Source organism: Periplaneta americana, chromosome 11 (assembly GCF_040183065.1).
Source record: "Periplaneta americana isolate PAMFEO1 chromosome 11, P.americana_PAMFEO1_priV1, whole genome shotgun sequence".
NCBI lineage: Eukaryota > Metazoa > Arthropoda > Insecta > Blattodea > Blattidae > Periplaneta > Periplaneta americana.
Genome location: NC_091127.1, coordinates 133235148 through 133251923, shown reverse-complemented (window position 1 = coordinate 133251923; position 16776 = coordinate 133235148). Strand labels below are relative to the sequence as shown.

The following is a 16776-nucleotide window of genomic DNA, read 5'->3' as shown; positions in this document are numbered from 1 at the left end:
GTGTACACATTGGCCCAACAGTGACGTCTCTTGTGTCACCAGCAAGGTCATTGTTATGCCTTGCTCATTCAGTGCAGAGCTTCCAAACGAAGTGGAAACGTGAAAGCTAGTGCAGGTATGCCTCATCGAAGTGGAAGGGCGCAATATCAGCACATGAGTGAGTTCGAATGGTTGGTCTCCGGGAAACAGGTTTGTCATACCGTGACATTTTGGCTCGTACAGGCATGCTGTAATGTGATCACAACACGGGATGACCACCATCTTGTCCACATGGCCATGACGGACCGTACAGCTTCATCCACAGTGTTGAGTCGACATTGGAGTACTGCAACGGGTGTGGACCTGTCTGTGTCAACGTTTCATTCACGCAGGCATCATTGAGTGGTTCTTAAAAACCAAGGCTTTAGTGATCACGTGCAGGAATATTCTCTCAAAGATGGAAAATTCTCAATACAGTATTCTTAGGAATCCTCTGGTAGTATCTTTGTCCATAGTGTCACTAATTGGCGGAGTGTGTCTTTACTTGTGATACCAGGAGTATTGTCAACTTGTTGTCAATTTGTGCATCTCATGCGAATTTAGTCTGCATTTGTTTTTCTATTGTTTCTTCAGAACATAATCATTTATAGAAAATATGTCCCACAAATTCAAAGTAAGCTCAACTGCAAGGATCTGTCTGGATCCAGTCAAGTGCAGTAAATTTCTCTGTGAGTTTAAGCCTCAATCTGTAATTTTTTGTACTAAATTTTTACGCATTTTTCTGATTAGGGTAATGAAAGTTTTTAACACTATACTGTTTAATATGGGTTTCTCCAATGTGCAGGTATTCACTTAATTCACTTTACATCTTTAATTTTAAATAAAAAGCAAATAGTTAAAAGATCCATGATGCAGCTGTTGTTGATGTGTAGGGATATATATATATATGTATATGTATATATATATATATATATATATATATATATATATGAAAAAAATAAATAAATAAAATAAAAGTCTGAGTGGTCAATACAGCAATGAGTTCCTTGCATCTAACTATAACTGCATCAGTCACTGTGACATAGTGGAGTCAATTCAATATATGAAATTCCCCTTCATAACCAACAGTGTTCTTGTTGGCAAAGAAGTGGTGTGATTTTGGTCCAGCTAATGATGAAAGGTTTGCTACAAAATATTGATCAGTAAGAAGTGTGGAAAGTGAGAAAGAATGTAACAGGCAATTCTGCGGAGTAAAAAATGACTATTATATCAGCATGTAGCATCTTTGAGGTTGTCAAAGCAGTATGCAACAAATGATAGCACTTATTCAGAAATTTAATGAATATATTACCACTTTTGTTTGTAATTTTATGAAGAACTTTTGCTTTTGAAAAATGAGCATCGAAACAATAAGCATTCCCTCTTTTTAAGAGACGAAGAAAAATGCTATAGATTTGTAAAGAGGCAAAATTTACTTTATTGATGTACAGAAAATTTATGAAAAGTGCATGAAAGACCCAACTTTCCCTGGAGGTCATGATTTTATGTAGAGCCTCATTTTCCGAAATCCTCAGATTTGATTTAATGTGTAAATTGATATCTTCTGCTTCTTGTATCAACCTTTAGAATGGCATATGCTACTATCTTATTTAACATCTCACTTTTTAAGTCAGGAGAATTAACGTTTTTTTCATGTTAAAACCCATTTGTAAGAAAATTAATTCTAGTCTATTTGAACAGGTAATGATCCTCATAACAGGGGCACATAAGGCATTTGCCTTGTATAAGGCAATAGAGGAAGGCGTGAATCATATGTGGACAGTATCTGCATTCCAGCAGCACCGACACACACTGTTTATCTGTGATGAGGATGCAACATTGGAGCTCAGAGTCAAGACTGTCAAGTACTTCAAGGTATGTTAGATGGTTCAGAATTAAAAGGATTCTTCCTGAAGATGAACTAAATGAACTAATTCCAACATTTTACAGATTATCTCCAACTTGTGTAGTCAACTCCTGATATGTCAGTGTTGCCAATAATGTAGTGATACCTAATGATATTCAAACAGTAGTACTTGGTTAAATTTCTTTTTATTTAATAAACTAATTGTATAGGGAGTAAGGATAAGTGAAAAGTATGCATGACGAACAATTGTCACTATAAAGTACCTCTGCTACCTGGACAATTATACAGGATGCTTCAAAAGTCCGACGACATAGAAAAACTCCGTTATTAGTGTAGATAGCAAAAAATGGAAAGAGGGGAAAGTTGTTGTTGGAAATATGTAATTTTCAGTCCGATGTTTTTCTAATTTTCAACGTAAAATAAATAAACCGTTGGGGCTGTACGCTAGTGCGACACTCTTGCCAATCCTAATGCTGCCAAATCAGTGGCCCCTCCGCTAGTTCTAGTGGATTTTAGATGTGTATTACTTAACGGAGAAAAATAGCCGACATGCAGAAATGAGCAATTGCTTAATTTCTCACAATGCAAAGAAACATTTCTTTAAAATGATAGCATAAGCATTCAGGGGAATTCATTCTTGCCTGTCGGTTTTCTCTGAACTTGTATTGGCAAGACTGCTGATTATTGTCATCATTTCGTAATTTACCCAGTACACTATGGTGAGTGCGATAACGTAAATGTCCCCTTTGAGGACGAAGCATGTGGCAACAGGACATTTTCCATTCTCATTGAGGCTTGTATCAGTGTACAGTCTCAACTGTGCATTTTACATTGAAAATTCACTTCAGATTCAAATCTACATACATTCCCTTTTCCCATTTTTTGCTCTCTGCACTAATAACGGAGATTGTCTATGTCGCCGAACTTCTGAATCACTCTGTATTGCATGCAAACGTGTCTCTTCATTATAATATAATGTGGATTTTTTTAATACAGGGCTATAACAAAAGAATCATTCGTTTTCAAACTGCTATATTTTCCAAAGAATTACTTGTATAACAATGAGTGATACATCAAAAGAACCGTACATACAACACATTTATTCCCACACTCTACAAATGTTTTATGTATGCCCCTCGGGTGACACAACACCCAGGCGGTAGTCCAGTTCGTTCCAGCGGTAGTCCAGTTCGTTCCACACATTGTGTAGCATTGTCCTGTCAATGGCCATTACTGTATTATTGATGTGCTCCCCCAGTTGTACCAGTGCATGTGGCATTGGAGGTACATAGACGCGGTCCTTAATGTACCCCAAAGATAAAAGTCACATGGCGTTAGGTCTGGTGATCTGGGGGGCCAAGGGAACAGAGCTTGGTAATATGCACCAACACGTCTTGAATTGCTGATATCACCGCAAAATGCTCTCTTTACATGGCGATTCGTGTCCATATTCTCGTCTGAATGCGTGTTGCACTGTTATAACAGACGTACATCTCGCATATTCCAACACACAAAACTCTTTTCTTGTTTTGTCACCATTTTGTGCAGGCACAACACTCATATTGCCAACTGGTGTACACAATGCAAACCAGGTGCGTTTCCAGTTCACTCATTGTTGTACGATTAATACTTTGGAGAATATAGGCACCGTGCAAGCTCCTCCGGTGGCGACTGTTGTTACTAACTGCGGGACAGAGCGATAGAGTTGTGCTTGAAGCGTATGAATATACTTAACATCTCAGGTTAAATGATTAGAAATATGGATGATCCTAAAAAGCGGAAAGGTAATGCAAATTGCTGTGTTCTTGAGTGTAGTATTGCTTATAGGAACACACCAACCGATATTGTTTTTATTCATTCCCAAAACAGAAAACTGAAGCGCAATGACGCTAATTGTGGATCCAAGAATCTTAGTGTTATTATATGCTTGGCCTGATATAAAAAATAGAATGTATATAGTATTATGTTTATAAATAACCATTAAGTTAACAACGACAGGAATTTACCATTTAAATTTTAAAAAGTACATAATTACTGAGTTCTTTACATATATATTATGTATAATATTAGCAACAATAAATAATATACTTTTTTTTAAATGTATTCATATCGATATTTGATTCTTGATTTCAAGTGCTGATGGTTTGACTGCCTCCATGGTCTGTTGGTCAGCATGCTGGCTTCCAGATCAGGAGGTCCCGTGTTCGATTCCCGGGCTAGGCTCTCGGTGAATTTTTCTTGAAGAAGAGGAATTCCCTGGGTGTCTAGAGTCTGGAAATTTGTATGAATCTGAGTGTGATTGTGCATGTGCCAGGTTAATATAAATTAACCAATCATCACAATATAAAAATACGTCAGGACTGTCCCTGGGCAGTAACCTGAACACACGTTTCAGCGTCACATTGTTGACAAGTAACTCCATCTGTTAGCACAACCATAAAGCATCTAATAGATGCTATAGAGTTACCAACAACGAAAAAAAAAAAAAAAAGTGCTAATGGTTGACCTTGGAAACCAATACCCGCAGCAAGAATTTGCGGTATTCTTTTTATTGTGAACGAGATCAGAACATCCCCAAAACTAGCATACCGTTCCCAGTATTTTTATAAAAGATTACAAGAAAAAGACTGCCTCATCTCAACTATCTCCGGGAAGGTACGAAAGAGACGCATTAAGAATAAGAAAAGATGAAAATTTAAGTTTCAACAAATGTTGTTTCGAAAAATGAAGTAGCCATACAGGCAGAAGTAAATGAAACCATTCTTAGTGATTTTGTTTTTTCTTTCACAATTGAATTGTGTGAATTGTCTACTCAAGTGTCTATTCCATTACATGCCGAACTGAAGTCACATAAGAAATGTTATGACAAGCGTTTAGGAATAGATGATATGTTTAATGAAATGCAAGGTTTCCGAAATTATTCTACAATAAAATATGAGACAGAACTACCAGACTTAATGGGAGTGACATTTGTGGTTTCGAATATATTGTTAAAATTGCTGCCAATTGAAACACAATCATACCCGTAGAATCATAATAAGAAATATTTCCAATTCTATCATTTAACCCAAAAATAGCTGCCATAGATAGTCGAAACGCCCCATACATATTATTTTTGCCATTTTTATTAGTGAATTTCACATCGAAAGCTTTCGAAAAAAATCTGTCCAACAGTAAGATTAGTAAAGAGAATCATACTTTCCAATTAAAATGAAAACTGGATTGTCGTATTCTGTTATGAGGGTGATGTTCAGAGTTAATCGTACAATTATAATTATGGTATATTTTTATGGCTACTTTAATGTTGTTGACATCCACAATGGTTACTGTAATTTTGGGTTTTGGCCTAGCAGAAAAAGTATTCAGGAAACAATGCCTGCAATATTGAAAAATGTAGAGTGACAATTAATTGTTCAGAAGTGGAACAGCCACCCAATGTGGATCAGATGGTGGCCTTCAAATCTAAATGCTACCGAGGCAGATCGAGTGACACATTCATAACAACTGATTGCGGATTATTGACTTTATTAGAAGGTGGTGATGAAGCAAGGTTTTCCCGGAATAATAACAAACCTCTCCGATAAAGGGATCATTGTTGTTACTCCACCATATCTGCATGATGGTAAATTAACAGCTGAAGAAGTCGAAACTACTTACAGCATTGCCAGTGTTCGAATCCATGTTGAAAGGAGCATTCAGCGAATTAAAATATACAGTATAATATTTTACACGAACTATCAATTGAACTGCTTCCGCATGTTGATATTGTTGTTTATTCAACTGTCCAAAGAGAAGTCTGAACCTCACAAGTGATACCAACAAGGCACCACTTATGAGGCAACTAGGCCAGAATATCATGGGGTAGAGTGGCCAGTTCTTTTTCGCTTCCATTGCATATGTCGCCGACTAGCTACAAATTACACTAGTGAGACTTCAGATGCATACAAACAATATTGTTCTTCCTCTGACACATATCGTCAAGTGAGATGTACAGCCTGATAGTAGATGCACATATCAGCCAGAACCTCAATCAGAGGTAGTATGTTGATGATATTGTTCATTATATGTTGTGTTTTAGAGAATTTGCAGTCGCCCATTATTCAGGAAGTGTAATTAAGACTACTTTTAGAATTAAATCACATTAAAATACGTAATTTATAGAGACATTATACACACAAATATTACGCACGTCATGACATCAAATATAAGTATATCAATGTTTTCGTAATATGACTGTGCACCCTCATTCAATGATCTAAAATCTGATTTAAATGCCAAACAACTTCACTGATATTTCAGGAACTTTGTAGTTACATTTTTACACTCCTCTAGCAGTACTGAACTTTCCACTGAGTCTATAAAATAACTTAAGACTGGAGATTGCTGGGTTTGCAGTGAAAGACCTGCCCTTGGGCAGAGCACTATGAATCAATGAACCCATTCTTACCAATATTACAACTTTTTATCAGAAGAAAGCCGCATGTAATTTCTATATCACACATGACTAGTGAATGACTGCGAGCCTGTAGTTAATTAGGAATTGAGACACTGCGCGGCACCACCAGTACGATTTTGAGACCCATGCACGGTGCCTATAGCAGTTTGAAAACGAATGATTCTTTTGTAGTAGCCCTATATATTCTTAAATCAAGGATGGGTAACTTTGGTTCCTGAGCCATCTGTGGCTTTCTGATAAATAATGAATACTTTCTCTTCTAATTCTAACTCTATGCCAAATGCAATATTTTTATCCTAAGCTGATGGGTTTGAGGCAGCAAATCTTGAATTTGTTAGTGATCACTCACTCACAAAAGATGGTTTGGTCAGGGAAACTCTTTCCTTTTATCATCAGAAATCTAGAAATATCATCTTATTTTTTGTCCCTCTTTCATTTCTGTCATTATTATTATTATTATTATTATTATTATTATTATTATTATTATTATTATTATTTTAATAACTGTTATCGCAGTACAGAAAAAGTAAAAGAAGCTAGTGGTGGCATAAAACAGTAGCATTGGTACTAAATGATGTTCGTCCTGCACACCATTTCAGGAACATATCAGAAATGGAGGACACTCGATAGGAACATGGGTTTTGTGTCATGCCAGTAGACTGATACTTGACAGTGCCTTTACAGACGTGGAAATAATGAACTAAAGTTATCTATCTTTTTATTAAAGTATGTAAATTAAAAGTTGAAAATCTCACAGTTGATATTTTGAATGGATATAAATCCTTTTTCCTCGTTTTTCACTTTTTTTTTTATTTTGTACATATATTACTGTCTTAATTATATACGGTATATATAAACTTTGGTAGATTCCCAGATAAATTGAGTGAAAATGTCTGCCTTGTTGTAATTATTATTGTTAAGTTTTAGAAAGCTGTTTCTTATATTTGTTTTGCAAGATCAATATACTAATTACTGTAAATTAATTGGAATGTGCTATGAGAGTGCATGCCTGTAGTTTAGTGGGTACTGGGATTAATGTATGTTACAGAGTGAGTGCTAATGTTTGTGGCAGGAATATCATTTGTACTGCCAGTTAATTGAAGTGTTCAAAACTCCTAGTTTTTTACAACAAAATCACAACTTCGTGAAATGCTAGTTTGTACGATTATTTCAACAAAACAATAAATCGAAAGATATTATTGAAAGAATTTACTACTTACATATACATGCTTCCATTCCATATGTCTTGAAATTATTTGTCCTGCCCTCCTCCTCTGAAGTATTAATCATTAATTACTGAGTAGTGTTTATTAAATTAATTTATAAAAACTTTTACTTCTACTATCAGATTATCTTGAGAATTAAATAGATATCACTCACTGTGTATATCAGCACTTGCTGTCTTATTCCTGGGATCATTTTCGATAAAAAAAAAAGAGAGAGAGATTCAAATAAATGTAGATTTATTTCTTAATACTTATGGAGTTATTTCCCATTTACATTATTGTGAATCAGATGTTCTAGTTCATCTGCACCCATGCAGTTTTATCGAATATAGTCTTACCAGATATCTACAGAGCATTCCAGCAATAAGTACCGGTTTATTCATCGGCCGCTAGGTGGCAGCAGTGGTTGAGCAACTGCTGGGCGGCCATCTCCACCTCTTTCGGTGTTCAATACTCACGTAACGTTTCAATGACTAGTCAGTCTGAGATTGGACTACATAGAGAGGAGTCGTGTTGTGTTGTGTTGTGTTGTGTTGTGTTGTGTTGTGTCATGCCGTGCTGCTCATTTAGTTACCACGTGGATATTGCATAATGTTGAGATATTCTGTGCTTGAACATATATACATTGTGAAAACTTATTATACGAAAAAAAAAATCGTGTGGCAAAACAAGGCGAAAATTTAGAAATCGTTACATTTGTAATGCAGTTAGACAAATTAGTGCAGTGGAGGTCATGAATGTGAACAATGTTTTTTTTTTTTTACGGTGATGTGAACTCTGTGTAGCACAAAATAGTCAACACTTCCAGCAGCTACTGTCATGAGGGTGAGTACAAAATTCTCTCGTCGATTTGCAGAAGGGGACACGTCCAAAATAAAAGTGTTGGGAAGTCGCAAAAAAAAACCATAACAGACTTAAAAAATTAAAATGTTCATGGATCCTGAATATATGTATCCATAGTGATCTAATTAGGAAAAATATATGAACATTTTAATTTAACTTCGTTATAGTTTTTGCGATTTTCCAACACTTTGTTATTTGGACATGTCCCCTTTTGCAAATCGACGACAGAATTAATGTAACATATAATATGTTAAATACAACATGTTATGGTTAGTAAAGGTCTCTGGAGGAAGAGATGCAACTATGAATTATATAGACTTCTAGGAGAGCCAAATATAATCAATACAGTTAAAGCAAGCAAATTGAGGTGGGCAGGACATGTAATACCGCATGGACCTAAGTGAACCTTGTAAAAAAATTGTAATAACAAATCCAGGAGGTCAGAGAAGACGAGGTCGACCGCACTTGCGGTGGATTGGTGGAGTGGAAGAGGATGCCAGAAAGTTGGAGTGCAAGAATTGGAAGGCTGCTACACAAGATAGAGACGGATGGCGACAATTACTAAGGGAGACCCAGGCCCACCAAGGGCTATAGCGCCAATGATGATGATGATGATGATGATGATGGTAGTAAATATGCATGGAAGTTTTAATTTGGTGAAACACCGAGAGTTTAAGGACCTCGTTGCCGGCGGTCGAAGAATAAACCGGTACTTATTGCTGGAACGCTCTGTATAATGCAAAGTGAGTGTGTCGTGTGTTTGGACTATATATCTCTGAGGGACACATACCTTGCAATTCACATGTGTGATATGCTGATATCACAGGGGCATTGAAACAATAAATTATTTTTTTTAACATCTGCTTTTAACTGTAGTTTTGCGCAAGGGAACAAATTCTACTAGATACAGATATATCTTTCATAAACCACTGGTTGTTTTGTTTCTGTGAAATAAAAAAGACAAAACTTACCTTTAACCTACAATACAAAAAAATATATGTATATGTATATATATTTTAAACTTCAAGTAAGCCTATTCCAAATTCCATATCTTGGTCCGTACTTATGTTCCAATGGAAGAGTACCTTGAAATCGTATTTTTCCCCCTCTATAGTTACCTCATTAGTAATTGTCCTAAGATTCAGAGTTACAGCGCTGTAATTGCGTATTAAAAATTGAGCCCATGTTCACATGAACTTTTGCTCATGATGATCTTAAGAATGTCGTCTTCAAGAACTGTTATTACTTTGTAACTCACTCTGTTACACTTAAAGCGTAATTATGACGTTTGTCTTGGCTGCTCTATGGGTGCGTCATTTATGTGAAACAAATACAATAGACCACAGATATTTTTATTATTACTTGAGGTGGGCTATTGATGGTAAATAGAGTTAAATTAACCTATCTTCGAGCATGGCTTGTAAGGAAGTTAAAGACTGTCGAAGTGTAGTACATTTTCTGAATTCTCCAGTGCATGAACCTTGGTGATCTGCATATGATACATAGAAGAGAACTAGGTAAACGATTTAAAAGGGCAACTCTGTAAATTCTTATATACGAGGTTGTAAGTCACGAACGTGTTAATTATCACAATCAAAGAAATAGATCATAAAAACAAACACTTATGAAACATTTCCCTACTTCTAAATGAAATTATGATCTTGACTGAGTAATTTTGGTTACCGTATTTTTAGGAGTTCAAAAATATTCTTGCAGTAGAACTCCATTACATCATCCCACCAATACTGATGCTCAGCTCATTGATGTCTTTGTTGACCTCCAAATAGTGACTTTACCACATCTCATTATTTATGAAACAAATGGACATTAGAGCACGAATGCTAGATCTGGACAGTATAATGAATACAACAGAAGTTTAAATCCATCCCCCTCTATTTTTTTCCACGCACAGACATTCAGTATAGGGCCATGCACTGTTTTGAAGAATAACTATTTTTCTTACCGCATATTTGTCACCACAAAGCTTTAGAGCATCTTCACTTAAATGCAGTCATCATAGTTCCTAGTCTCATAGTGAACTTCTGTGTGAGAAGAGAATAAAGAAGAATAGATGGAAACTTCTTCTCCATTCTTCATAATAAATCCATTTATCCGACACTCTCACATTACCATGTGTTTGGTTTCCTCAAGCATCAGACGTGAGACCATCACTTCAAGATCGAGAGATATCCAATATTCAATGTACTGTTGTCTGCTGGAATGAATACTCAGATGTTAGTATAATTAATCTCCAGGGATTTCTGTAGCTACTGTTATAAGAACACATAGTGCTGGTTGGTCTCTTGTGCAGTGTTTTCCTGTTGCTACTGTAGCAGTGACAAGAATGATTGTGATTTTTGTAGAAACAGTGGAAATACAGCAAGAGAAATGGGTACGTGAGAAAATCTCTCCACGTTGCTGTCTTTGTCCACGACATATTTCACTTCTATTCTATCTTCGTAGTGTATCCAGCTATTTGCTGACAACACGTGTTCCACTATGTTTCACTATGAATTTCCTCTTCTTGCAAATGATGGGTAGAAAGCACGATGCTTGTTGTATATTTCAGCAGCCACATTCCAAAGATAGGGTGTATTCAATATGTACTGGAGAGAATTGTCCAAGGTTACAGGGATTACAAATTTTAGATTAGTTCTATGGATGTTTGTGACAGGGCAGTTTAAGAGGATATGTTCCAAATCTTCTTCGTTATTGTTGCACCAGCAACAACTACTAGAGTCAACAAGATTGAAGCGGTGAAGATATTTCTGAGTCATAATATGGCCTGTCCTGGCTCTTGCTAAGAAAGTTTGTATGTGTCTGGGAATGTTGCAGAACATTTGTAAATCATTAGGTTTCTGTACTTGGCCTTTATCAGAAGAAAGCCATAATTCGACCCATAAATTTGTTAAATGAGAATTAGCTGCAATATATGCGCTGGTTAAAGAAGTTATTTGCATAGGTTTGGATCCCAACGATGTTGCCTGTTTAGCAATATTATTTACAATCTCATTTCCAGTAATGCCACAATGACTAGGTACCCATTGGAATACTATTTCTTTTTTAAGATTTAGTTTGTTTAATATTTCTTGTATAGAGATTGTAATTTGTGCATAGGAAGTTGGAGTATATTTCATGATATTTAGAATAGCTCCCATCAATCACTGAAAATGCATACAAGTATATCAGATAAGGTAGAGACATGTAAAAGAGCTGCCTCTATGGCCAGTAGTTCTGTTTCGAGACTAGAGGGAGATGAACATGATGTATAACATTTCTCGTTATATTTTGGGATATAATACCCTGCACCTGAAAGTCCATCATCAGGATTCCGTGACCCATGAATATAAATGTGAAGAAAATTTTCATATTTGTTACAGATTAGTTCCATGGCACCAGATTTTAAAACATGTGGTGCATCATTCTTAGTATAATCGCCAGGGATATTAATATAACACTTTGGCCTTTTCCACATCCATGATGGAGTTTCATTGACAACTAAATTTTGTTCCATCATTAAACAGGTTACATTTAAAGGAACATTTGTATGTTATAAAACTTGCTGAAATTGTGATCCGTTATTTGAAAAGAACATACAACATCTTGACGAAGACTGAAGCTTAAGGTGAATTTTAAGAATTTTCTCACGTATATGTAACCAAACAGATTGGACATTACATTCAATTCTATTGCACATGTTGAGGTAGTTCTAGGCACTCCTAAACACATATTTCAAATGTAATCTCCATCTTACGATGTTTGGTGACGTATACACGTCCGTTGATGTGACATATTAATGAATTTAAATATTATTGTAGTCACTATCATGCCATGGTATGAAAGAAAAATTTTCACAACCTCGACCGGGAATCGAACCTGCGACTTCCTGTTCTCCGGTCAGGCGCTCTATCACTGAGCTATCGAGTTCGTCTCACGCCAAAGGCTTGGAATTATCTGTTCATACTGGCGATTCTGTTATAGAGTACTGTCCATAGCGTCTGATCTAGTCAGCACTGCTTATGGGTTGAAAGTCGTAAGATGGAGATTACATTTGTAAAAGTTTCTTTCAAACCCATAAGCAGTGCTGACTAGATCAGACGCTATGGACAGTACTCTATAACAGAGTCGCCAGTATGAACGGATAATTCCAAGCCTTTGGCGTGAGACGAACTCGATAGCTCAGTGGTAGAGCGCCTGACCGGAGAACAGGAAGTCGCAGGTTCGATTCCCGCTCGAGGTTTTGAAAACATATTTCACTTGAATTTCCTAGAATCTTTAGCTGTGGCCTTCAGTAGTCTAGACATTCGACTACTAGGGTACCTAAAGTAATACGTATGAGAATGATAGAAATAGGTGTAAGAAAAATTTTAATCCTTGATAGAAAAAGACAGTAGCATACTACAAACTTGCTTTTAGTACTTTCAACAAAACTCTGTAAGAGAATAAGTTAAATTCTGAATTTTCTTTTCCCTCCCTTCACGGAACTCTCAGCTGTTTCACCGGCCCAGGTATAAAAATCCCTTGATTAGACAGGCTTAAACAAGCAGACAACTACCCTGTCTCAACCAAACATCACAGCCGTGCTCGTAGAGCTGGAAATTTAACTGAGAATTTGCTAGTGCTGACACAGTTTCTTGGTCTCTGTTATAGTAGAGTGTCACGTAACTAAGTGCATGGAATATAGCTGGTTACTGCACTGGTGGTTGTTGCAATCATTTCTCATGTTCATGTATACAGGTTTTGAGTACTGTTCACCACAAACTGATAGACGAAGATGATGACCAACCGAAGAATGAACCATAATGGTATTTTATTTTGGTTATTGAATTGTATGCCTTCCATGTTGCTGTTCCTCCAGTATTGTGTTTCTTGTTTATTTCCCAGTGTTGCCCAGGAAGTCTGTGCACTGGTTTGGTTATTAAGTTCACACTGACTTTCTAGCTTTTCTTTATACATATATTGCATGCAACTAATATAGATAGAAGTAGATATTTTGTTAAACAGTAACCGCATGTTCTGCTTATGTATATTATAATATGAAGCACAGTGTGTATCTGGTTCTAACAAATACCTTTCTTCCCTGTTCACTTTGTTCTGGTGACCGCATTTCACTGACAGTTGCCTTGTGACATAGATCAGTTTCACTGTATGTATTTATTATTATTATTATTATTATTATTATTATTACTATTATTATTACTATTATTATCATTATTATCATTATCATTATTATTATTATTATTATTATTATTATTATTATTATTGTAGCACTTGAGACTTTCCCCGGCACTGGATATTAATTGTTCTTTTTGGTTGAGTGAGATTGTTGATTTCAAGTTTTTGATGACTAGCTCCCACCTCAGGCAAGATTGGCAGACTACTAAGGAAACATGGGATTAAGACCATCCATAAGCCACCGACAAAACTTCAGAACTTACTTAGACCAGTAAAGGATGACCTTGATCTTAGGATACCTGGCGTTTATAAAATACCTTGTGAGTGTGAAAAATGCTACATTGGCCAAACAGGACGCACCATTATGGAAGGCTACAAGGAACATCAACGCAGCATAAGACTACTGGGTGTCCATTTCAAAGTGTGTCATGGCGTCACTGTTGATGAGTCAGCGATTTGAAGCGAGTTTCAACTTTTGTATCAGAGAAGTTGTCTATTAATCAAGGCGTTCAATCTGAACTTGAGAACATGTTCGGTATAACTTGAACGTCGTAGCAACAGATGGCGGTCTGTACGGTCTGTGTGCCACCATAACCTCTTTCGAACTGTGTTTTGCGCGGCCAAGTCGTACGCAGGGTATTTGTTATCATCGGTTGTGTACGGCAACATTCCACAATACAAATCAAATGCTCCGTGTCCATGTTGACCGTCGAAGTTAATGTCAACAAATACGTAAGTAATCATCTTAACCCTCTCCACATATCCCGACAGTAAGAAAAAACTCACCTCAGTACATGTTTCGAAACAGTTCACATTCCTGCCACTACTGGCGTTACTGTATGTATCGGTAAGTACTCTTCTGAATGAACGCCGTACCTGCTAGGCAACTTCTCTGGCACATAAGTAATACACCACTGCGGAAGTGTAGGAAGATTGAATTCTCTAGGCTCATCGACCAGCCACGTGACGACATACAGCGAGCCATGACACACTTTGAACTGAACACACACTATATTACCTCGATAAGTCAGCAGTAGCGCAGCACAACCTGGAAACGGGCCACAAGATAGATTTCGATGCTACCACCATATTGGACAAGGCATAAGGTCATTGGAACCTACTTATCAAAAAAACCATTGAAATCCAGCTAGATGGAAATAATATCAACAGAGACAGGGGCCTACAGCTGAGCACAGTGTGAAAACATTCAATCAACATGCTTTGACTACCCAGAGAATGACAGAGACACTCCGACAGAACAACTTCGGCAACAGAGAAACTAGTTTCGCTCTCTAAGGGCCTTTGCTGACTATCCCCCGCTGGGGTATCAGAGGAGACCCAGGACCTGGCACAGATGGGGCCTTTGGCCGAGCATAGCATGGGAATGTGCCACCAACCAGAACACTTCAGGCAGTCTTGACATAGTACTGGCTCCTGATTGGTCAGCAGTGATAAGTACAATTGAACACTTATATGCCGGCCTAGACACAGTCCCGCGGTACTGCAATCCTTGAAGAAGATGGTGGAGCTAGTCACCGAAAGCATGAAATCAACAATCCCACTCATCGACTGAGAACCCATTTATTGTGTTAAGTTTGTGTTTAAATAATATATGTTTACTGTTTATACAAAGCTGTCTAAAGTTGCAACCAAATTTTCAAAGAAGGTGTACACTTTTTCCAGTTGTATTTCAGAAATTATCAAATGCATTTCGGATTAGTCAGTTTAATTTCAGATTTGTCATTTCAATTTCAGATAATATCAATTGTATTTCAGATTTGTCAATTGTATTTCAGATGATATCAAATGTATTTCAGATTTGTCAATTGTACTTCAGATGGTATCAAATGTATTTCAGAAAATAAGCAATGAATTTAAGATTACATAGTCACTTTTACTTCACAAAATAACAAATGTAGGCCTACTTGAGATTTTAATATATATTTTAAAAAATGGAAAATGGATTTAAAAATCCTCAACTTTATTGCATTTTAGCTTCCGACAAGCATATTCACCATAATTGCAGTTGCAGCTTGATGAATTGTACTGTGTTGTACTGCATGAGCACAATCACCACCAACAATATTCTGTGTGTTGCTTCATCAATTTTACTCTCTATTGTATAGTAGATAAATTAGCCTACAACACCAGGAGCTATGACGTCAGGAATTCCAAAATGGGTTTTTACATATGTCTTCACTTTACACCAAATGATCTCGATTGGATTCAACATTGGAGAGTAAGGTGCCAACCGTAACTTCTGAAATACAAATGATAGTTTCTGAAATACAATTGATGTTTTCTGAAATACAATTGATACTATCTGAAATTAAATTGACAAATCTGAAATACAATTGATGTTTTCTGAAATACAATTGCTATCTGAAATTGAATTGACTAATCTGAAATACAAATGACAAGTCTGAAATACAATTGATATTTTCTGAAATACAACTGGAAAAGGTGTAGTTTTAAATTTCCTGAAAAACAGATGCTTACATATTCTACCTGCAAGATTTGGCAATGCTGATTTTTTTCTGGCCGGTGTCAACTGTGGCTAGTTCCACTCCAGATGTGGATTCCGTACTGAAGTTCATGATTCCATCTTGAGGTCACTTGCCCAATTAATCTGTTTCTGCAGACAGATATTTGGGTATTATTGAATATCCAACTGTATTGAACACTACTCCACCATTAGGTATATTAGTGTTATAATTAAATACTTACATATTACGTATAAATATCTACATATTACGTAAAAACATACATATATATGACCTAAAAAGCAGACATATTACATACATACATATAGTGTACCGGCATGTTTCTTTTTGTGTGTGTTTGCTTGCGTGCGTGCGTGCGTGGTGTGGGTGTATGTACGTGCGTGCGTGTTTTTTTTGCATAAACTGGAAAGGAAGGGGTAGGCGAATCAACCTTTACACAAGTAAACTCTCACACATTCACATAGCTTTTGATATTATTTTCTTCAACTGTATCTCGATTATTCTGTGTTATTTTACTTTCTTCCTTTTTTTTATAATTTTTCTCATCCTCCTTTCTACATTTAGATGCACACTGTGCTTGTAGCAGATAGATTTATTGCAGCTTGCCAAATAACCAATATTGCTTCCAGGTTTGTTGCACGTACCTGATTAACACTTTAGAAGCAGACAGTGTCTCACATTAACGTT

The 16776-nt window shown here is 36.5% G+C and overlaps 1 protein-coding gene across 3 annotated transcripts in view; it reads left to right on the top strand.

The window, feature by feature from the left end:
* Oscillin (glucosamine-6-phosphate isomerase Oscillin) overlaps positions 1-16776 on the top strand; it is a 51916-nt gene that overhangs the window by 19871 nt on the left and 15269 nt on the right. For 2 of the 3 annotated variants that reach the window (XM_069840056.1, XM_069840055.1), the window contains exons 6-7: positions 1720-1893; positions 13148-13215. In XM_069840056.1, coding sequence (XP_069696157.1) covers positions 1720-1893; positions 13148-13213 — 240 coding nt within the window. In that variant the 3' untranslated portion in view covers positions 13214-13215. The remainder of the gene's footprint in view (positions 1-1719; positions 1894-13147; positions 13216-16776) is intronic. The other variant, XM_069840057.1, reaches the window with a different exon arrangement.